The sequence below is a fragment of the Raphanus sativus genome, chromosome 5, assembly GCF_000801105.2.
Source record: "Raphanus sativus cultivar WK10039 chromosome 5, ASM80110v3, whole genome shotgun sequence".
Lineage (NCBI taxonomy): Eukaryota > Viridiplantae > Streptophyta > Magnoliopsida > Brassicales > Brassicaceae > Raphanus > Raphanus sativus.
In genome coordinates this window covers 27229285-27249503 of record NC_079515.1, presented here as the reverse complement: position 1 = coordinate 27249503, position 20219 = coordinate 27229285, and the positions used below count along the sequence as shown (strand labels likewise).

General features: G+C 37.8%; 6 protein-coding genes across 14 annotated transcripts in view; 2 read left to right on the top strand and 4 right to left on the bottom strand.

Moving 5' to 3' along the window:
* LOC108837684 (uncharacterized) overlaps positions 1–207 on the bottom strand; it is a gene marked incomplete in the record, with an annotated part of 1985 nt that extends 1778 nt beyond the window's left edge. Inside the window, 1 exon segment of the mRNA XM_057011043.1 lies at positions 34–207.
* A 397-nt stretch (positions 208–604) lies between these two features.
* Positions 605–6009, bottom strand: LOC108859754 (ATPase 7, plasma membrane-type). 4 transcript variants are annotated; one of them, XM_018633660.2, is made up of 20 exons: positions 5959–6009; positions 5653–5871; positions 5420–5557; positions 5220–5358; positions 4962–5137; positions 4656–4862; positions 4464–4583; positions 4109–4228; positions 3889–4011; positions 3717–3821; positions 2807–2951; positions 2575–2730; positions 2259–2497; positions 2142–2174; positions 1966–2047; positions 1731–1891; positions 1427–1639; positions 1176–1358; positions 917–1092; positions 605–793 (listed from the first exon to the last, which is right to left on the bottom strand). In XM_018633660.2, the coding sequence occupies exons 1-20, from the start codon at positions 6007–6009 to the stop codon at positions 694–696; spliced, it is 2886 nt and encodes a 961-aa protein (XP_018489162.1). In that variant the 3' UTR covers positions 605–693. The 4 variants fall into 4 exon arrangements, with proteins under 4 accessions (XP_018489162.1, XP_018489163.1, XP_018489161.1 ...); XM_018633661.2 differs by having other exon boundaries at positions 1427–1609; XM_018633659.2 differs by having other exon boundaries at positions 4962–5141; positions 5224–5358.
* Positions 6010–9122: 3113 nt separating this feature from the next.
* Positions 9123–9779, bottom strand: LOC130494955 (uncharacterized protein At1g43920, Chloroplastic-like). Its single transcript, XM_056985820.1, has 3 exons — positions 9633–9779; positions 9344–9540; positions 9123–9249 (listed from the first exon to the last, which is right to left on the bottom strand). The coding sequence occupies exons 1-3, from the start codon at positions 9777–9779 to the stop codon at positions 9123–9125; spliced, it is 471 nt and encodes a 156-aa protein (XP_056841800.1).
* Positions 9780–11035: 1256 nt separating this feature from the next.
* On the top strand, positions 11036–14266 carry LOC108858679 (nitrate regulatory gene2 protein). The gene is made up of 4 exons (XM_018632565.2): positions 11036–12176; positions 12352–12536; positions 12617–12840; positions 13352–14266. Exons 1-4 carry the CDS (start codon positions 11132–11134, stop codon positions 14109–14111), a joined length of 2214 nt encoding a protein of 737 aa, XP_018488067.2. The 5' UTR covers positions 11036–11131; the 3' UTR covers positions 14112–14266.
* A 1279-nt stretch (positions 14267–15545) lies between these two features.
* On the top strand, positions 15546–16776 carry LOC108863035 (uclacyanin-3). Its single transcript, XM_018637325.2, has 2 exons — positions 15546–15749; positions 15903–16776. Exons 1-2 carry the CDS (start codon positions 15587–15589, stop codon positions 16463–16465), a joined length of 726 nt encoding a protein of 241 aa, XP_018492827.1. The 5' UTR covers positions 15546–15586; the 3' UTR covers positions 16466–16776.
* Positions 16745–19088, bottom strand: LOC108863034 (uncharacterized). 6 transcript variants are annotated; one of them, XM_057010478.1, is made up of 10 exons: positions 18985–19088; positions 18685–18789; positions 18472–18581; positions 18302–18370; positions 18081–18196; positions 17960–18014; positions 17705–17825; positions 17434–17481; positions 17245–17339; positions 16745–17093 (listed from the first exon to the last, which is right to left on the bottom strand). In XM_057010478.1, the coding sequence occupies exons 2-10, from the start codon at positions 18770–18772 to the stop codon at positions 16983–16985; spliced, it is 813 nt and encodes a 270-aa protein (XP_056866458.1). In that variant the 5' UTR covers positions 18773–18789; positions 18985–19088; the 3' UTR covers positions 16745–16982. The 6 variants fall into 6 exon arrangements, with proteins under 6 accessions (XP_056866458.1, XP_056866460.1, XP_056866462.1 ...); XM_057010480.1 differs by having other exon boundaries at positions 18472–18582; positions 18689–18789; XM_057010482.1 differs by having other exon boundaries at positions 18724–18789.
* Positions 19089–20219: the final 1131 nt, after the last annotated feature.

Below are 20219 nucleotides of genomic sequence, written 5' to 3'. Positions count from 1 at the left end.
AGAGAGAGAGAGAGAGAGAGAGATTACCAGCGTTATGATGAGGTGTCGACGGAAGGCATTGGCTGGCCCAGAGTTATGAGGATCATCATCTTGCCTATAGTCAAGCTGGCCGGGGTAGGGCATCGTTTCGACGGAGAAGTTCTCTCAACGGAAGAAGAAAATTAGGGTTTTAGTTTTGAACTGAGCCTGAAAGAGTGAGAGTGATTTCTCGGCTGATGAAAGGAAGAAACTAGAAACCTTTGTGCTAATAGAGTAAATGGGCTATTGTTGGGTTTACTTAAATGGGTTCTTGTTGGGCCATCAAAGTCGCATGATAAGTAATTTTCCAAAAGATTCAAAATATGTATCTACAACGTATGTTTTAATATTTTGAGAAAGTATGTGAACATCACAACAAGGTATGTGAACCTACCAAGTTTTTTTTTGTTTTCATAGAATTTGTGATCATTGTCCCTTCTTATGATGCTAGATCATATAAAGAGTTAACATTTTAATGTGTACTATATATTAGGAGCCGAACTAAATCAATCAAGTATGAATTTTTAGTAACAGAGTTACAAGAATCAAATGAAAGATAACAACAACATTAAACATCTTCCACCACGATATCAAAATGAATGTCAGTTTCAAGAATAATAGTAGTAATGCATATAAGAAAACAGAAGAAAAAACATTTAATTTAAGCAGAGACTTTTAGATTGTGTAGTTGTTGTTGTTAGCATCATCAAGATCAATGCCTTTCAGCTTTGCTGCTGATTCAACTTTTCCTTTCAATGTCTGAAGCTCTCTCATTCTGCAAGCATTCATCACAAAATTCAAACATGCATGAGAGATCATCATCTCTAAAAACATGACAGAGACTAACAGTCTCTTAGAGAAAGTTATCATGCACACACAAACAAAAAAAAAATCTAACCTTGCAAGTTCTGCACGCCTTTTAGCTTCATCAGCCAAACTGTTTAGTTCCGTTGCACTATTTCTCTCATACATTGGCTTTTGACCTGTCTCTAAACCGTGCTGTGTACGCGTCTCGGCGGCCCATGCAGCCATTCTTGCGTCTTTCCCAAAGTTCTTCTTGCCAGTGAGTGCAGTCTGACAACAAAACCACACTTCTTGTTAGACCAATATGTAACTGCGAAGTGCCAAAACTCAAAGGGAGAGAGATATATACACACCCTTTGCTCGATCATTCGGTTCCAGGACTTGCCACTTAGAGCATAACGGACTAGGAACTTGATAGGATCAAGTAACATGTACGTTACTATGTTGAATATCCAGATAACTCCAGTCCATCCCCATCCAATGCTTCTGATTCCAGCAAAAGGCCAGTTTGCCATTGCTGATATCGTTGATGCAACCTTTTAAAATGTACGCATTAGCATTGTACAAGAAGAGAATAAGAAAGATGAGGAAGATCGGATTTTACCAGCTGAGCAATGAGGAAAGCAATCACAAGGAGAAAACCAGGACGTTCAACAAACGACCAGCTTCTTGAACGTGTCACGAAGATCAACGCTTGGCTGATAGTGCTGACTTGAAGGTACACAGCAGAAGCCATCTGTTCATTCAAATGTGCAGCCACTTCCTTGTCTTTCATGTCAAAATGGTGCTGGTTGAAGTTTCTCACTTTGAAAATATTCTACCACAAAAAAGGGAATAAAAGATATTATTGGTGATGTACATTTTAGAGTCAAAACGAAGAAAAGTGATAATGTATATAATAAGCTTACATGGAAGAAGTTAGTTTCATATGCTGCCCAAAAAAACACAACGGTCATGATAGCCAAGTAAGCTCCAAGAACAACACCAGTTGCAAAAATCTCCTTTAGTTTCCAACTATCTGGTGTTGGAGATGGCTTGACTCTATCCTTTGATATGGTCATTATAGTACCTTTTCAACAAGAGAGTAAACTTATCAGACAACAAAATTAAGGTGAATCATTGGAAAGTTTAAAACAAACTAACCATCGTTAAGGATTGCAATAACAAGAACCATGAATGGAGGGAAGTCAAACTTCCAGAACACACACAGAAGCATGAAACCCATCTGTAACACAATGGCATTGGAAAAAATGTGTTATCAGATGAAAAATAAGACTTTAAAGTATTTTTGAAAAAAAAAATCTGATATAGAAACTTACCACAATACGTATAGTGATAGAAACAGCATATATCTGCAGAATGAAGTCAACAGAAAAAAAAAAATCAACCAAAACATTCACTTTTAGTCAGTGAAGCTTAAACATGAATGTGGGTACCGTGTAATTTTTCATTCTCTGGAAGATGGCACGGCTAGTCAAGACAGCACTGATGATAACACTAAGACCAGGCTCTGTCAAGACAATATCAGAAGCACTACGAGCAGCATCAGTGGCATCATCCACAGCAATTCCAATATCAGCTTTCTTCAAAGCAGGTGCATCATTCACTCCGTCACCAGTCATACCACAAATATGTTTTCTTGATTGTAATCTCATCACAATCTCATACTTATGCTCTATAAAAAAACAAAACGTAGGGCATTGTCAGATACGGCTTTAAGAAGATCATAGTTGACAATGTAGTGTAGCTTACCAGGAAAGACTCCTGCAAAACCATCTGCTTTCTCGATAAGTTCATCGATGGAAACTGCCTCTGTGTGGTTAGCAGAGAGTAGAGATGAAGATGGGTACATGTTTGTTCCCATTCCAAGCCTTCTTCCTGTTTCTTTTGCAATGGCAAGCTGGTCACCTGTGATGTTATGACACTTTATATGAGTATACACTGAATCCAAAATCAAGTATGAGGTGTAGAAAAGTCTTTTTACCAGTGATCATTTTAACACTGACACCAAGATGAAGTGCTCTCTCAATAGTTTGTGCACTGTCGTGACGAGGAGGATCAAACAAAGGAAGAAGAGCTACAAATTCCCATGGACCACCTTCTCCTTTAACATCACCATCTGGTACTTCCTATTTATTCAAAAGGAGATATACAAATTAGGGGTGGGCGTTCGGGTATCCATTCGGGTTTCGGTTCAGTCCATTCGGATTTCGGGTTTTCGGGGTTAAAGATTTCAGCCCCATTCGGGTATTTATAAATGTCGGTTCGGGTTCGGTTCGGATCTTTGCGGGTTCGGTTCGGATTCGGATAACCCATTCAAATTATTTTTAAAATTTTAAAATTCATTATATACTTTAAATTTTCAAAATCTATAAGAAAGATAATATATTGCATATAAATTTTAATAACAAATATGTTAAAATACCTAAATTTAACATATATATTGGTTTTCTTTGAATATTTGGATAGGGAATCAATATATATTTAATTATTTTTGGTGTTTTTAGTATACTTTAGCTATTTTAAACATTTACTTTTTACTATTTTCATATATTTTTCGAGTATTTTAGAAAACTTAAAGATATCTTATATATTTTGAATGTTTTTAATATACATTATAGCTAAAATAATTTATATATTTAAGTATATAAATATATTTCGGATACATTCGGGTACCCGAAATACTTCGGTTCGGATCGGGTTCGGTTTCGGTTTTTTTAAATACCAAAATTTTGAACCCGTTCGGATATTTAATCAATTTTGGTTTGAGTTCGGTGCTACTTTTTCGGATCGGATTCAGTTCGGTTTTTCGGGTTCGGATTTTTTGCCCAGCCCTAATACAAATTAAGAACAAGTTCAAACTTTACTTGTGAAAAAAGTTAGGTATGTTTCACCTGATACGCTAATCCTAGGGATCTTAGGCCACGTTCTGCGAATTTGTCGATTGTAGCATGTACCTTCTCCTTGATTTGTAATTTGTTGTGTGCCATATCCAAAATCTAGAGAGAATGAAATTTTCTTAGTTCTTGTCTATTTATCAAGAAGTTGAATTTAAAGTTTTGTAACCTCTTCAGGCGCTCCTTTGCTCACACGGTGCATTTTGCCTTCTCCATCAAGGTAGGTTAGTGCAGTTCTTCTATTAGCTGGACTGAATGGAAGGAAATGGAGTTCTTTGATTCCAGCACGTGCCTGAAGAAGACAGAGTATCAGAACAATACATTATCACAGCTTTTGTGCATGTTAATATTGAATATAGTATAGTGAAAGTTGAGTCTTTAATCGATACCTCTTTAGGGTCTGACAACATGGAAACAATAGCAGTGTCAATAGCATCTTGGTTCTCTAAACGTGCAGCTCTTGCAGCCATAAGCACAGCCATATCTCTATCAATGCCTTTCTTGAAAATCTGTAACATAATAGATCGATTGCTGTTGTTACATCAAGATCAGCAAGACCAGATCAAAAATTTATAGGGTTATAAACATTTTTGGATTAATCTTAATAAAATTTTTGAAAATTATGCAACCGATGTATATAATAGCTTTTAAAACTTGCGGGCCAAGAATTTCACTTGATGCTCATAGAACCGGCCCTTAAGATCAGTAGCAACAGAGACAGTTGAATAGAGAGAAGATGCAAACCTCGATGAGATTCTTATCCACGGAGAGCTTGTTGAGCGTGAGAGTACCAGTTTTGTCACTGCACAGAACATCCATTCCAGCCATTTCTTCAATGGCTGTCATTCTCTTTGTTATGGCACCCTGAAAATGGATATTACAAGTAAGGTAACCAACAAAAGTTATTTGACTTCTGTCTTAAAAACTTGTGTTGACCTGTTGAGCAAGGCGATGGGCACCAATAGCCATTGTAACAGAGAGAACAGTAGGCATTGCAATGGGGATCCCACCAATCAACAAGACAAGAAGATTATCGATACCAACACGGTACCCTCTCTCTTGTATACCGTATATAACAACGATTTCAATAGCCATTCCTACTGCAATGGAGCAGATACAGAAGTTTCCTATTGCTGTCAAAACCTGGACATCAGTATACAAAGTTTCTATATTGGTCACTAACTCTCAAAATGGAATGTTTTGTAGTGTTTTTTCTAAAATGAAAGTTTTGAACAAACCTACCTTCTGGAAGTGACCAACATGGGTAGTGCTGTCAACAAGATGAGCAGCCTTTCCAAAGAAAGTGTGGACACCAGTAGCTATAACAACCGCTTCGATTTCACCTTGTTTGCAAGTTGAACCAGAGTACACTGAAGAACCAGGGTTCTTGGTTACTGGAAGAGATTCACCAGTAAGAGCTGACTGGAGAAATTAAAGATAAATATGTTCCAAGATTAGTCCAAAGAAAGCATAGATAATGACATCATATAGAAGCAGAACTTGCCTGATCAATCTTTAAAGGGTCTCCTTCTAGTAGACGAGCATCAGCAGGAATGATATCACCGAGTTTGATAGCAACTATATCTCCTGGAACCAACTCAGCTGCATCTATCTCGTTCCATTTCCCATCACGGATGGCCTAAAAACAAATAAGATAAGCTACTACCATCAAATGAAAGCAACAAAAATGGACAATGTACCTTGGCTTTAGGGGCTAGCTGAGCCATGAGAGCAGCTGCTGCATTTCCAGCATTGTTTTCTTCCACAAAACTGATTGTTGAATTGATCAAAAGTAAGACCACAATACCCACGAAATCGTGATAATCCGGTGGCTTGCCCTGAACATTTTGAGACAAAGTAGTTAGGATCAGAATCTTAAAGACGTATTGTCCAAGAAAGAAAATTTATTTATGAGAGGGAAGAAAAGACGTACTCCTCCATGAGCAAGACCAATGGCCATGAGGGCTGCAGCTTCCATGACCCATGAAAGTGGATTCCACATGAAACCCAAGAATTTGAGTATCTTACTCTCCTTTTTCTCCTCGAGTTTGTTGTAACCAAACAAGGTAAGACGCTCTTGCACTTCATTGGAGGTTAACCCTTCTTTCGTGCACTTGAGATGTTGAAAAACCTCTTCAACGGGAGCATTCTCCTGAAAGACAACCATCCATATGAGAAAATTGCATTTTCCTGATAACTTTAAAAATCTATCAGAAGCAAAATTACCAAAACTACTCACAAGATCAATGCTCTCCGTGGTGATAGCCTTGAGAGAGTCTACGTCTGTCATACCTAACTTCCTTTTTGCTTGAGCAGGAAGTTACTAAAACTCAGTTATGAAATCTGCAATGGTAATTTATTTAATTCTTCAATAAGAGACTACATATGTTCCTTGTGACTGAAGAAATTACATTTCCATCTTTTTTTAATCAAAAAGGTATCTCTTCTTCCTACATATTCGGCTCATTCGAAAAATATGCACACGTGAAGTGAACAAAGAGAAACAATGCAAAATATAAACATACCTGGCTGGAACAGAAAGAACCTTCACCAAAGCATCACCAGTTAGCCCTTCAATGCTTGAACTTCACAAATGAAAACAGGGGCAAGGAGACAAATGTCTAATGCAGGCAACAAAGGTCTATATAATAACAGATCAAAGATTTGCCGGCCAGATTATAACCCAATGAAGAAAACGCTGACTCCTTCAAATTGTTATTCAACTTTCTTTTCTTTTTTTTAATGACATTTAACTTGGTCGACATATATCTACCATAAATTGATTTAAAATAAGAATAAATGAATACTCATTTACCATTGTACATTTGAAGACGGAGAAAGGATATGCAAACTCGTCCTCTCAGCATTTACCGACATTAGGGTAGTAACAAATCTAAACTAAACCTATTATTCATTAGGTTTATTTTCTTTATTAACGTTTTACCTCTAGCAATCAGGAGAAGACAATTCTCAAAAGTTAAAAGAATCTGATTAAGATGTTAATTTTCATGGGTCGACCCAAGCAAAGCATTGACTTTTGTTTTTTTTGCCTATTGAAAAGGTTAGAGAGACCAAAACAAACATTTGGCACACGTGTCAAATAATTCGATCGAAGTTATCATAATGTAAGCTCCATAATAAACAATGCAAGATAGTGGTGATCCATGATGTTGGGATGTTTATTTCCACGCTAATCAAGATATTCCGAGATCTTTAAGAGCTTAACACCCTCCATCAACTCAAAATCAATAATTTAAAGTTATATATAAATCATATATTTGACCATTTAAATTTCCAGAAGACAAGAACCATTTAGTGGACAACATCAATTTAGTCGGTCGTCTTTTCGACAGTGTTTGATTATATTATCGGAGCACGAGAGCAAGATACATGGCCGTACTAACTAAGAAACATATTAGAATAAGGGTGAAAATTGGTTGTACGAGCTTGTTGGTGGAGTTGCATCATGCAAATCATACAAGAAATGTGATCCACGATTATCATCAATAATCTAAAAATGCAACCTTCAGATTTAGAAAGTTTTGTCAAATAAAGCCTTATACACGGTCTTGTAGTACTCCCACTGCACTATACAGTTTCTGGTTTTGGAGCTATAGGCTCTTAGTCCGAACCCGCATTAGTTGAACGACCCAAGTATGATTGTTTTGTGCTACTCGTGAACTAGTCGGTTAACCAAAGCAAACTTCTTTAGCCTTTAAAATAAGTGGTACATGAATGTAGTATATATATCCATCAAACTGTATATACCGTTACAGTCTGTAGAGGGAACATATGTTGCCTGAAGAGCTTTGTCTTTTTTTTTTATCAAATAAGAGGCTTTGTCTAAGAAAATGAAAACCAATAGCAAGTTCATAGCCTAGATTGGCCTGAACTTAGGAAAAAGTACTCTGGATTGCATCTATGGAGACGTAGTCTTTCTATTTTTATTGGGAAAATGGTCATTTAAATCATGAACTTTTTAATTTGGTCGAAAAAAGGCATGAACTTTCTTATGGACCATTTAAAGCATATACTTATTTTGATTAGCCATTTAAGGCATCAACTAAGTTCGACAAAGCCAATTTGAATACGTCGTTAATTCCATTAACATAGCTATTAGACGGGGTTAATTGCCGTTATTACCTCTGTTAAACACCAAACGATGTCGTTTTAAAATTAGAAAACCCCCAAATCCATATATCCCCAAATCGAAATCCCTAAACCCCTAATTCTCAGAAAGCTCAATTGATCAGACACGTTCTCTTCAAAATGATAAGAAAGAAGGGAATTCCAAGAGAAAAGATACCTTATCGACGAGGACAGGGGAAGAATGATGAATCTTCGAAAGGCGGAAGTGAAGCAGAAGCTCGTGAGGCCAGAGCAGCTGCTCGCGAAGAAAGAGCTCGTGAGGAAGAGACTCGTGAAGCAGAGAATCGTGCATGGCTCGTGAAGCAAAAGCACAGGCTCGTGAAGCAAGGGCTCGTGTACTAGAGGCGAGCGAAGTAGAGAATCGTGAAGAAAGGACTCGTGAAGTGGATGAGGCTTGTGAAGTAGAGGCGACTGACGAAAGGGCTCGTGAAGCTAAGGCTCGAGTAGAGGCTTGTGAAGTAGAGACGACTGACGAAAGGGCTCGTGAAGCTAGGCTTCGTGAAGCTAAGGCCCGAGCAGAGGCTTGTAGAGAAGAGAATCGTGGGGAAGAAGATGATGTAAGTGAAGACGATTGTGCTGTGTTTGGCGATGATGATTTTAATGGTCTTGAAGATGGTGCTGATGAAGAGAATGAAGATGATCAAACACATAATGAGGAAGAGGAACACCTCGAAGAGGAAGCTGATGAAGAAAACATGGATGAAGAAGCTGCGAGAGATGAAGGAGATGGAAGTGATGCTGACAGTGGAGATGATATCTGGGACGATGAGAGGATTCCCGATCCTTTGTCTTCTGATGACGATGAAGATGAGGAAGCGCAAATTCGTAGAGACCATGAAGATCCGGACGAACTACTTGCTTTGGGAAAAACATATAACTCTGCAGAAGACTTCAAGCTTGCTGTTCTGAGGTATTCTTTAAAAACCAGATATGATATAAAGCTTTACAGGTCGCAAGCAATGAGGATTGGTGCTAAGTGTTCAGATACTGATGTTCCTTGTGGCTGGAGGATTTATTGTTCTTATGAGAAGAGAAAGCATAAGATGCAAGTGAAAGTTTATATCAATGAGCATACCTGTGTCAGATCGGGTGAACCTGCTATGCTGTTTTTCTTAATGTTGTTTTAAACTGAAGTTCTTTTGGCTGTGGATCATGCTTTGTTGATGTTTTATTTTGGATCTATCATGTTTAACTGATCGATGTTTAGCTTATATGGTTTTCATTTTCAGAATACTCATTCTAGCAACAAGAAAATCATGAAACAAACATGAATGTCTCATTACCATACCTAGTGCACTGAAACACAACAACAATGTCAAATGCAAACTCAAAGACAACAACAATGTCGACATACATGACATACATAGAAGAAACATCAAAGCTACATAGAAGTAAATGCAGACTTGCTTTTCATAGCTTTACCAAACATTAAGAAAGCAATGCAAATGACCACAAAGCAAACACACACAAAGCACAACATCATCAACGCTTTCCACTTCTTTATTTCCATCTCGCTCCTTGCTACACCTTCTTTCAAATCTTTAATCAAAGTCTTTAACTCATCTACCTCAGTTATGGTATTAGTAAGCTTCCTGCCAATGATTTCGATTTTTGGAATAGCATCTTCAACCTCTTCACACACAGCATCCTCAACCCACTTGAATAAATGTCCCTAATTCATGATCAAATTAGATGTTAATATCAAACTAACATAAAGAACATCTCAGAGGCTGTTTAAATAACGTAAACATCTAACTAGCTTACATCTTTTTTGGTTATGCAACTGTAGAAAGGTCTTCCTGGATTCTCTTGTGTCTTCGATAGGTAAGGCTTTACGCGTAAACCACACTCACACTTCACTGGGAATCCACGAATTTCTCCCCCATGATTTATCTCTGAAGATGAACTCATCAGAAAATTGAGACGAAATTGTAAAGAAAGTATGTTTTGAACTTTCTGGGAATTAGGGATTTAGGGATTTCGATTTGGAGATATATGGATTTGGGGGTTTTCTAATTTTAAAACGACATCGTTTGGTGTTTAACAGAGGTAATAACGGCAATTAACCCCTGTCTAATAGCTCTGTTAATGGAATTAACGACGTATTCAAATTGGCTTTGTCGAACTTAGTTGATGCCTTAAATGGTTAATCAAAATAAGTATATGCTTTAAATGGTTCATGAGAAAGTTCATGCCTTTTTTCGACCAAATTAAAAAGTTCATGATTTAAATGACCATTTTCCCTATTTTTATTCCTCTATTTTGAAAAAGTCATAAACAAAATAGGATGCAACCATGTATGTTTTATTTTTAATTAAATTTAACATTTCTTTTAAAAAAAAAAGAACTTGGAAATAGCAAACATATAAAGGAACATCTCTATATATGCAGATATTTCAAACTATGGTTCCATGAACTTTTTATTGCATCCTTTACAAAAAAAAATGCATGGGTTCATTTAACTAAAAGCATTCCTCTTTTTGTAAATTCCCAGGGCTGATTCATATGTTCTTTACACAAATTAAAATATAAGATGGCATTCAAGAGTACATAAAAAGCATTCAAGAACTCACCCATTAGATAGCAATATTCAAGAATTGTGTAACTAGTTATATTTTTTCAATTTCTATCAAAAACATATTTTTGAATGTGTAACGAAAAATTTAATATATTTTTGATAATATTTCGAAAATATTTTTTCTTGTATGTTTCAATTGGTGACGAAATTTTAGGGAAATATCGTAATGCATTCATTATTCCTTCAGTTTATGAACAATTAAGTTGATTTTTTTTTGTTAAATTATTAACATGTACTCTCAATTCTCATTCATTTTCTTTTTTCTTTAAATAAAAATAAATCTATGATTTTTTTAATTCTAGTTTTGATTAAAAATTAAGCAAAGAATTATACTATTTAATTATTCAAATTTTAATGAAAATTTTGGATATTATTTTATTAATTTTTTAAAATTTAGTTGAGCTTAACATATGCATGTGTAAGTGTGTATTAAAATACGAAATGATAAAGAGAAAGTGAAATGGAGGGAGAAAAGGGAGGGAAAGTTGTTTGAAAAAGCTGAAGATAATAACAAAATTGAGATAAATTAAGAAAGAGAGTAGACAGAAATGAAAGAAAAATAAATATAATTTATATTAAAAAAAAAGACAGCATTTGAGACTAGGGTTTATGATTGTAAAACCAGAGTAGAGAGTGACACTCTCTCACTGTCTTTTCTTTCCTTTTCACACCTGCTTTCAAAACCATGGGATGTACCGCCTCGAAACTCGACGGCGAAGATACCGTTCGCCGTTACAAGACTCGCCGCCGTCTGATGAAAGAAGCCGTCTACGCTCGCCACAACCTCGCCGCCGCTCAAGCCGATTACTGCCGGTCACTTCGTCTCACTGGATCTGCTCTTTCCTCATTCGCCGCCGGTGAGCCTCTCTCTGTCTCGTACCAAACTCCACCAGTCTTTCTCCATCACCCTCCTCCTCCTCCTCCTCCTCCTCCACCCTCTCAACCATCTCCAACCAACTCTAACTCTATCCCTCCTCCTCCTCCTCCTCCTCCTCCTGAGCCTCCAGTCATCTCCGCCTCTTCCAGTAGACGAAGGAAACACCAACATCAGCATCAACACAAACCTAAGCTGCCTCACATCCTCTCAGACTCAAGCCCTTCGTCGTCTCCGGCGAGTGAAAGATCCAATTTTTACCCAAGAGCTTACCAGAACTCGACTTACTCAGCTACTCCTTCCCACGCCTCCTCCGTCTGGAACTGGGAGAACTTCTACCCTCCTTCTCCTCCAGATTCAGAGTTCTTCGATAAGAAGGCTCAAGAACAGAGAGAAACAGAGAGAACAGAGCATGCGAGTAAGACGACGAAGAAGAACAGTGTGGTGGATGAAGAAGAGACGGAGAGAGAGGAAGTACAGTGTAGCTCATGGGACGTTCAAGATCATTACAGCACTACAAGCTCATCCGTGGATGAGGAGGACAATATGGAGTCTGTTTCAGAGGTGGGAAGAACTAGTAAACGGCACCACCACCAGAAGGCTTCGCCAATTCCGCAAGAATACGGAGGAGCTGAAAAGGGAAGATATGATGATGATAAAGAAGATGATGCGACGACGTATTGCGGTAGCTATAGAGGCGGAGGAGATGTCGCCTCCGTTAGGCATAGAGACTTGAAAGAGATCGCTGATGCGATCAAGGAGTATTTCGATAAAGCTGCTGCCGCTGGGGACCAAGTGTCTCAGATGCTTGAGCTCGGAAGAGCTCAGCTTGATGGGAGTTTCAGACAGTTGAAAAGTGAGTTAGCACTGTTCTTGACCACTTGGAATCAATCTTCTAAAAATCGGTTTGAAATATTTTTTTCTTTCTAAAAATTGGTTTAGTGGGGCCTTGTTTATGTTCTGTTCTTGATGACTTGGAACTATTCATGCTTTGAGTTTTAACAAAGCTGATTTGGTTTTGTTTTGTTTAGAAACTGTGATTCATTCGAGTAGCATACTAAGCAACCTGAGCTCGACATGGACCTCGAAGCCGCCTTTAGCAGTCAAATACAGACTCGACACAACAGCATTGGATCAACCGAACAGTCTCAAGAGCCTTTGTTCCACTCTTGACCGTCTCTTCGCATGGGAGAAGAAGCTCTATCAAGAAATCAAGGTCTAAATCAATCCTCTTTTCTTTTTTTACTTTTGATGAATTTTTTTACCAATCGACTGTTGGTAAATTTTGTTCTTCAGGCTAGAGAAGGTGTGAAGATTAAGCATGAGAAGAAGCTATCACAACTTCAAAGCCAAGAGTATAAAGGAGAGGATGCAGCTAAGCTAGACAAGACAAAAGCTTCCATAAATAGGTTACAGTCACTTATAATTGTCACATCTGAAGCTGTTACAACCACCTCTACTGCCATTATCCGTCTCCGTGACACTGACCTCGTTCCTCAACTCGTTGAACTCTGTCATGGGTAAGTCTATGTAGTCCTTAAAAACGATATGCTTACTTCCTAGAGTGTCACAAAAATGTACCTCTTATCTATTTTTACACTAGCTTATCCTGTCAAAGTAACTAGCAAATTACTATAACTGGTCTGGTAATCATGTTTTAAAGTCAAGAGGCAGTAGCATTATGGCTTAGGCTTAGGCTTATCTTATACTTCCCTCTGTTTCAAAAATATCTAAAAGTTTTACAAAGAAAAAAAAAGTGTTTCAAAAAAATACAATTTTTACATTTTCAATGCATTACTTAATGAATAATTGTAAATTTTAAAAGTAAAATTATGTTTATTGAAATTTTATTACTTAAAAGTTATGTCAAATAGTAAATTACAAAAAAAAAAGTTTCTATAATCAAATTTTAATATGTTTTGTATGAAAATTCTAGAATATAAAATCTTTTTTAAAAAATGGAGCTAATTATATATAATCTCAACAACTTAGGGGACATTAATCTAAGTGTTATTTTTTAACCTGATGCAGCTTCATGTACATGTGGAAAGCAATGCATCAATACCACGAGACACAGAACAGCATCGTTCAGCAAGTCAAAGGTCTAGTCGACAGATCAGGCAAAGGAGAATCAACCTCCGAGCTACACAGACAAGCAACGCGCGACCTAGAATCAGCCGTCTCTTCTTGGCACTCTAGTTTCAGCCACCTGATCGAGTTCCAACGCGACTTCATACGCTCCGTTCACGCCTGGTTCAAACTAACCGTCCTTCACAAAGATCCAACCGACGCTTTCTCCTTCTGCGAGGAGTGGAAACTCGCGCTGGACCGTGTTCCCGACACGGTCGCATCGGAAGCGATCAAAAGCTTCATCAACGTCGTGCATGTTATCTCCACGAAACAAGGTGATGAGCATAAGATCAAGAAAAGGACGGAGACGGCGTCGAAGGAGCTAGAGAAGAAAGCTTCGTCGCTTAGAAGCTTGGAGAGGAAGTATTACCAGTCGTACTCGATGGTCGGTGTCGGTTTACCTGAGTCAGGACCTGATAACCAACACGTGTTGGATGCTAGAGACCCGTTGAGCGAGAAAAAGTCGGAGCTTGCGGGGTGTCAGAGGAGAGTGGAGGAAGAGATGGTGAAGCATTCGAAGGAGATAGAAGTGACGAGAGCTATGACGTTGAATAACTTGCAGACGGGGTTGCCTGGTGTTTTCCAAGCTTTGACGAGTTTCTCTGGTTTGTTTGTGGAGTCTCTCGAAACGGTGTGCACTCGCTCACACTCGATCAAGTAGTATTTGTCTCTGTGGTGATTGTTTACTAACTCTCTAGAGAGAGAATCTGACAACTGTTCACTTCTTGCCTGAAAGTGAAGCCACATGATTTGGTTTTGTAAAATAACGATTTTCTGAATCTTCGCTGATATCTTATTGTAACCTTTCTTGTTACCTTTGTGTCCCGCCATAGCACACTCTTGTCCATACGTGGAATTTATCAAGGTTTTTTGAAAAATAAATTCATTGCTTTAGGCCAAATCTAAAGTTTAGGGAGCCATAAATTTTTAGAATTAAAAGGGTCGACAAATTTAGAGATTTTGTGACAAATATAATAGTTTAAAATATTTGGAGGCCAAATCGAATTTTTCACCTGGCTATGCTTAAAACTGATACTATTTGCTTAGACGCTGATACTATAGTCTATAGCTAGTTTAGTTGGCACAAAAAATAACGAATCTACAAACCAAACTGATTCTCACTCTCGTGGTGCTATCACATTGGTCCTTTGACCCTACTGAGCATGGCATCATCACTCCCACTCAAAAAAGCATGTGTAGTACAGGTCAGGCTGAAGCATGCAAAGCCTGTGTTTATATCCCTGTTCAAAGCCTGGGTTTATATACGCATGAAGATAACCGATTTTTGTTTTTCAAAGTCGACATAATAAATGGTGAGATACAACCTGGATACAACTCACGTTTACGTGAATGTCGAATATGTCAACAATTCACATTTCTCTGGCAGATTTTAATTTCACTCCTTTATTTTATAAACAACAGTGATTCGAAAATCGGTGGTTAATCATATTTAAAAAGTCAAACTAGTAGTAATTAATTTATTTTACGGGATTCTTGTTCTGTCATTGACCTTTTTGCAAATGGTTCTTTCTTTTTTAATATCTTGGATCTTGTAGGCATTTCCCTTGCTTACACATTTTTTTTTAAAATTGCGAATTTTTTTTTTCAGCGAACACCGTACAAACAGAATATGCATCTTTGATTATTGTAAAGTAGGTTAGAGAACATGGTAACCATCTCCTTGCTATTATCTTATTCTTATTAGTTTTTTAAATAATTGTTCAGGTTTCATTTTGATCCAGCTTCGCTATTTTCTTTTATATTCAGAAGGTATAAGATATTTGATCTATAGTCTTGTTCTGATATAGATATCAGTTCAAAAATAGTATATGTCAAGCCATTCACATTTAGGTTTTTGAATGTAAAACAATGAATACAAAACATCTGATGAAATTGAAAAGAAATAAAACTTGGTCAAACTATAAAACAATGAATATACAAAAGTTGGCAATCGATCATCCGAGCACGACTAATTCAGACATTCCCGTTTGTAAGTCTTTCTCTCTCACACAGTAGACGTCATCGCCCTCTTCATAGCCTCTCTTGATATATAAACTCACCTCACCACTTGATAACTCATACTCATCTCTCTCTCTCTGTTTTTCTCTATTTATTATCTTTACATTGTTTATCTCAATGGGATCAACAGCGGCGGGGGCTCTCCTCCTTCTCATCCTAGCCGTAGTCCCTGCGGCCTATGCCGTGACTTTTCAGGTCGGCGATATTGGTTTCTGGAACAGTGGTGTCGATTACACGGCTTGGGTTACTGGAAAGACTTTCCGGGTCGGCGACACTCTAGGTATATAATATTTTCATTCAAACACTCAAATTCAATTACTTTGCTCACAAGAAACTGTTCTTTTCCATACTAATGCTCAGGTTCAAATATTATTTGGCTTACAAGAAACCCTTTTTCTAACAAGTAATGTAACTTCTTTTTGTTGTTGTTTAGAGTTCCAATATGGTCCTTCACACTCGGTAGCCGTGGTGAATAAAGCTGGCTTCGATGCCTGCGACAGTACCGGAGCAACGCAGACTTTCTCCGGTGGAGACACTAAGATCGATCTTACAACAGTTGGAACTATGCACTTCATGTGCCCTACTCCTGGTCACTGCCAAGGTGGCATGAAACTCGCCGTTACCGTCCTTGGCGCTGTTCCACCTCCAGCCACCCCGTCACCACCTCCTTCCCCAAAATCTCCACCGCCTTCCCCTCGAACTCCACCGTCTTCCACTCCTTCACCAAAATCTCCACCGTCGTCCACTCCTCCCAAGCTTGCACCTCACTCTCCGCGTAAACCTAAAACTCCACCTCCATCTGCTTCTCCACCGGCCAATGGCACACCGAAGTCAGAGTCACCATCCTCTCCGTCTCCAACGACCCCGTCACCGTCTCCAATGACGTCCCCCTCACCGTCTCCATCTCCACCAATTAACGCATCGTCTAAGGGAGTCATGATGAGCTATGGAATGATGGGGCTCACCATGTTATTGATGTACGGTGTCATGATCTAAGTTACAGAGTGGAGACAAAGCTCTGTTTGCTGCTCAATAATTTTTTTGGTCTTGGGTCTTTGGAACCACTACTACACTTTATCACCTGCTTTAAGTGTAATAAATCATTTCTTTCAACAATTTTTTCCTTCTTGTTATTTTCATTTTGGAACTGATCATCGTCAGGCCATTATATATCTTGTTCTATATGGTTAACTGAGTAAATCACAAAATCATATCCCATTTTGATTTACTATGATGTTATGTTCAATAGCTGATACATTTAGCCCCAAAAAAATATTATAACCAAATGATATTTATTAGCCCAAAAACGAACTAACAAAACAACGTTTATTGAAAGCCCTACAAATTAGAAAAACTAATCCCATAAGGAAACAAAACCTCAACTTCTGTCTCAGAGAAATAACAACCCAATGTAAGAGAGCGAGAGAGAGACCTTGTCTTTTTTTTTTTGCTTGTTCGGCTCTGTTTTAGGCTTTTGATAAAGAGCTTTTCTTGAGGTGTTAGATCTTTCTACTTACAGTGTTTCGTAACTGAGAAGGCTGTATGATGGCATATCTTCAATACCTCTAATGTGTTCCACCATTATCTCTCTCTCCAGTTGCCGCCTTGTCGATTTCATTACCGTCTGTGTTTTTATCCAAATATTCACACAAATTACAATCTTTACCATTAATCATTTGGTGCACTTATTATGTTTAGACTCAAAATAAAGCATCGTGTTTCTTCGAATCTAAAACTTCTAGTGACATAAGAAAAGGGTTAAAGAAAGTGCGTACGTTAAATTCCATGTATGAAGCACGCATGGAGAGCCATTGCTGATCCATTAGCTTGAAGGCAATGCAATAAAGAAGGTCAAACGCAGATTCATTCACTGCGAACAATGCAAACCAAAGGATACACACACTTATAAATCTACCTTGTGTGACAACAAATAATATTTTTAATCAGCATTGCCTGGTAATTACCCGAAAGGAATCTCAAAAATGTTTCGCCAACAATGCTCCGTGGTTTCGCTGTAAAAATGGAAGGGTATATATTGTTAGTACTGTTACTGAACCTGAGTTATATCTCAAAATAAGGTACTTAACATAAGTACCAAAGGAAATGCCCAATCGATAGCTACTATGGAACTAGGACTGGTTATGCTATTTTAGCTAGTAAGGAACTCATTATGTTGAACTAAGAGCATGCTCAAAACGTGAACATATATGCATGCAATAAGTAATGTTACTGTACCTGCCTCAAGGCCAAGCATCTGGATAAGCATGAAGGTAATATTGATACCAGCAACGGCAAACGGGTATTCCCATACAGAACGAACCCCAACCTGCTTCCGCAGAAGGTCCTGGAAGCATTTCTGCAGGAAACAGAAATGACAGAACAAAATGTCATTGCCTGATAGATATATATCATGGAAATGGGATGGTGACAAGCAAAAACATGTCCAGACACTGGAATTGAAATCATTTGCAACTTTTTATAAAGGCATACCGGGAATCTCTTGGCGAAGTACAACAAGTTTTCAAGAGATACGAAACCACCACCCCTGCCAGATGCTGCACTATCGGTCAAGTAAAGTGGATAGATCTAAGAATAATGAAAAAGAGATGACCTGAAATCAGTAGATGGATCTTTTCCCTGCCAACCCATTTCCTTCCACTGCTCAGATACAATCCCGTGCAGCTCTTCTTCAGGGAAGGAAAGTTTCCAAAGATCCTTCAGAGCTTCCTACACGCATATGAAGTAGCAACCAATATTACAGTTTTGACTTACTGAAGCCAACATGTAGAGAGAAAAAAAAAGGAACTAGCTTTTATACAGTCAAATGGTAACCTGATGCTGAGGAATTGAGCTGTCAAATGCTACATCAATGCGGCTTTGCAACCTCTGCAAGCATTCCTCCTGCAATCATCACCGATAAAACGTTATGAGCTACTCGAATACAATAATAACCAGAAGTTAAATTACATTTTATGAGAAAACAAAACTATGATACAATGAACCTGAGCAGGTGTTAGATCAAAAGAAGGACGGGCGTCGCCATGACTTCCCTGAACACAAACACATGAAAGGCCACGTCCTAACCATGCCGCCGATCCCGCCACAACCTCAGCTGCATATATATACAATTTTATTAAAAAAAAAGTGAGCTTTGGATCTCCTTAATCTAAATTTGCTGACGTCAGGAAATCTGCGAGGGAGTTATGAAAAATGACCAGAAGAAGAAGAATGGTAAACGTTTCCTCGTTCTAGACCTTGTGATATCCGCCTCACCGCCACGAACGAGCCTCCTCTATCATCCATCTCCCTCTCCCTCTCTTCTTCAATCAAACAGTAACAGTAAGATGCAGAAATCACTATATATACAATACAATACAACAATCGAATCAATGCGAACGAACAACCACCGGAATAGAAGCAAATCGGAGTCCGATCGACCTCAGAACACTATTACTATTCGAAAACTACAGAGAGATAATAGCTATACGGAAGCAGTTCGGGTTTAGAGGATCTACCGAGTGTCGCCGGAGTTTAGGCGGCGACTGAGTTTATCCGACGACGACGATATCAATAGAGAGAGAGTGAGATTCGGCCGTTTCTTTTTTTTTTTGGATTTAAGCAATGAATAAATGGGGGGGGGGATTATATAGTTTCAATTGTATTAACCGACCGGTTTAGGATTTCGCGCGTGTTCTTCAGTCGCTATCGAAAGAATCTTAGTAACGGAATGAATGACCCCTGCGCCGGTCATTTTGCTTCCCCCCGCGTATTTAAGTCGGGACTTCGTCAACGTCAATCTTCTACTTTTATTTATTTTTATTTCTTTTCAGATATTGTATTCTCTTGATATATATATATATAATGATTTAAACAAAATTAACGATTTTTTTAGCTAAAACAAAATTTACATACAAAATCCTGTATTTTATTACTGGAACAACTGAATCTTCAACAATCAGAATTTATATAAGGGAGAATTGGAAAAAAGAGACATATTATTTTTTTGTTTGTCACTTTAAGACTTTTCATACTTTTGGCAATTTTGGACTTATTTTACCCTTGGTTGATGAGAAAAATAGTAAACTTAAATAAAAAAATATACAAAAATATGAAAACTATTGGAAACATAAGTATGACAATTTATATATTTAAAGTTTTTTTAAAAAAAAATTGGAATCATATTTTATTTTACTTTCTAACCCAGGTTAGAATACACATTCTGGTGATCTATTTTACCTAGAAATCGAAATATAAGTTTTATACATCGATATATCCTTGGTATAAAACGTTATTTAGGTTTCCTTGTCATATATATCTTAGGTACATTTTGTGACGTTTCAATCTAGCAAGATCTCTTCACTATACCTAAGGTTATATAACGATAAATAACCACAACTCTATGATATACCTTACGTACTTTTTGTGAAATTAAGGTCATGTACCTTTTAACTTATGTGACGTCTTAGATAGAATAGGTCTCCCACATACTGTACAGTGTTAAGGCTTAGGTATGATATGTTTTCTAGGCAAATCCGAAAAATATGGAAACTTCCATATTCGGTTATAGATGTTTTCTAAATCTATCCCCAAATATCTTGGAGAATATTTTCTCCACGATATTCTCCTCCTCCCACGATCTCTTCATCGACTATCCCATATTCTATTCTTCTTCCTCCCTATTCCATTCTCTTCTCTCTTCTCTCTATCATTACAACATGGTTCTAATCTATGTTAAATCTGGTGAATGGAT

Excerpts from the sequence above, each read along its gene's own strand:
- LOC108863034 (XM_057010478.1), bottom strand. The coding sequence starts at position 18,772 with ATGGATGATAGAGGAGGCTCGTTCGTGGCGGTGAGGCGGATATCACAA. Across the intron at positions 18,197-18,301 it reads GCTCAATTCCTCAGCATCAG|GAAGCTCTGAAGGATCTTTG; the intron begins GTTACCATTTGA and ends ATATGCGTGTAG. Across the intron at positions 18,015-18,080 it reads GATCCATCTACTGATTTCAG|GGGTGGTGGTTTCGTATCTC; the intron begins GTCATCTCTTTT and ends AGCATCTGGCAG.
- LOC108859754 (XM_018633660.2), bottom strand. The coding sequence starts at position 6,009 with ATGACAGACGTAGACTCTCTCAAGGCTATCACCACGGAGAGCATTGAT. Across the intron at positions 3,822-3,888 it reads GCAAAGGAGCGCCTGAAGAG|ATTTTGGATATGGCACACAA; the intron begins GTTACAAAACTT and ends CATTCTCTCTAG. Across the intron at positions 1,640-1,730 it reads ATGAAACTAACTTCTTCCAT|AATATTTTCAAAGTGAGAAA; the intron begins GTAAGCTTATTA and ends TTTTTGTGGTAG.
- LOC130494955 (XM_056985820.1), bottom strand. The coding sequence starts at position 9,779 with ATGAGTTCATCTTCAGAGATAAATCATGGGGGAGAAATTCGTGGATTC. Across the intron at positions 9,541-9,632 it reads GTTGCATAACCAAAAAAGAT|GGACATTTATTCAAGTGGGT; the intron begins GTAAGCTAGTTA and ends ATCATGAATTAG. Across the intron at positions 9,250-9,343 it reads TGGAAAGCGTTGATGATGTT|CTTTGATGTTTCTTCTATGT; the intron begins GTGCTTTGTGTG and ends ACTTCTATGTAG.
- LOC108858679 (XM_018632565.2), top strand. The coding sequence starts at position 11,132 with ATGGGATGTACCGCCTCGAAACTCGACGGCGAAGATACCGTTCGCCGT. Across the intron at positions 12,177-12,351 it reads GAGTTTCAGACAGTTGAAAA|AAACTGTGATTCATTCGAGT; the intron begins GTGAGTTAGCAC and ends TGTTTTGTTTAG. Across the intron at positions 12,841-13,351 it reads CTCGTTGAACTCTGTCATGG|CTTCATGTACATGTGGAAAG; the intron begins GTAAGTCTATGT and ends AACCTGATGCAG.
- LOC108863035 (XM_018637325.2), top strand. The coding sequence starts at position 15,587 with ATGGGATCAACAGCGGCGGGGGCTCTCCTCCTTCTCATCCTAGCCGTA. Across the intron at positions 15,750-15,902 it reads CCGGGTCGGCGACACTCTAG|AGTTCCAATATGGTCCTTCA; the intron begins GTATATAATATT and ends GTTGTTGTTTAG.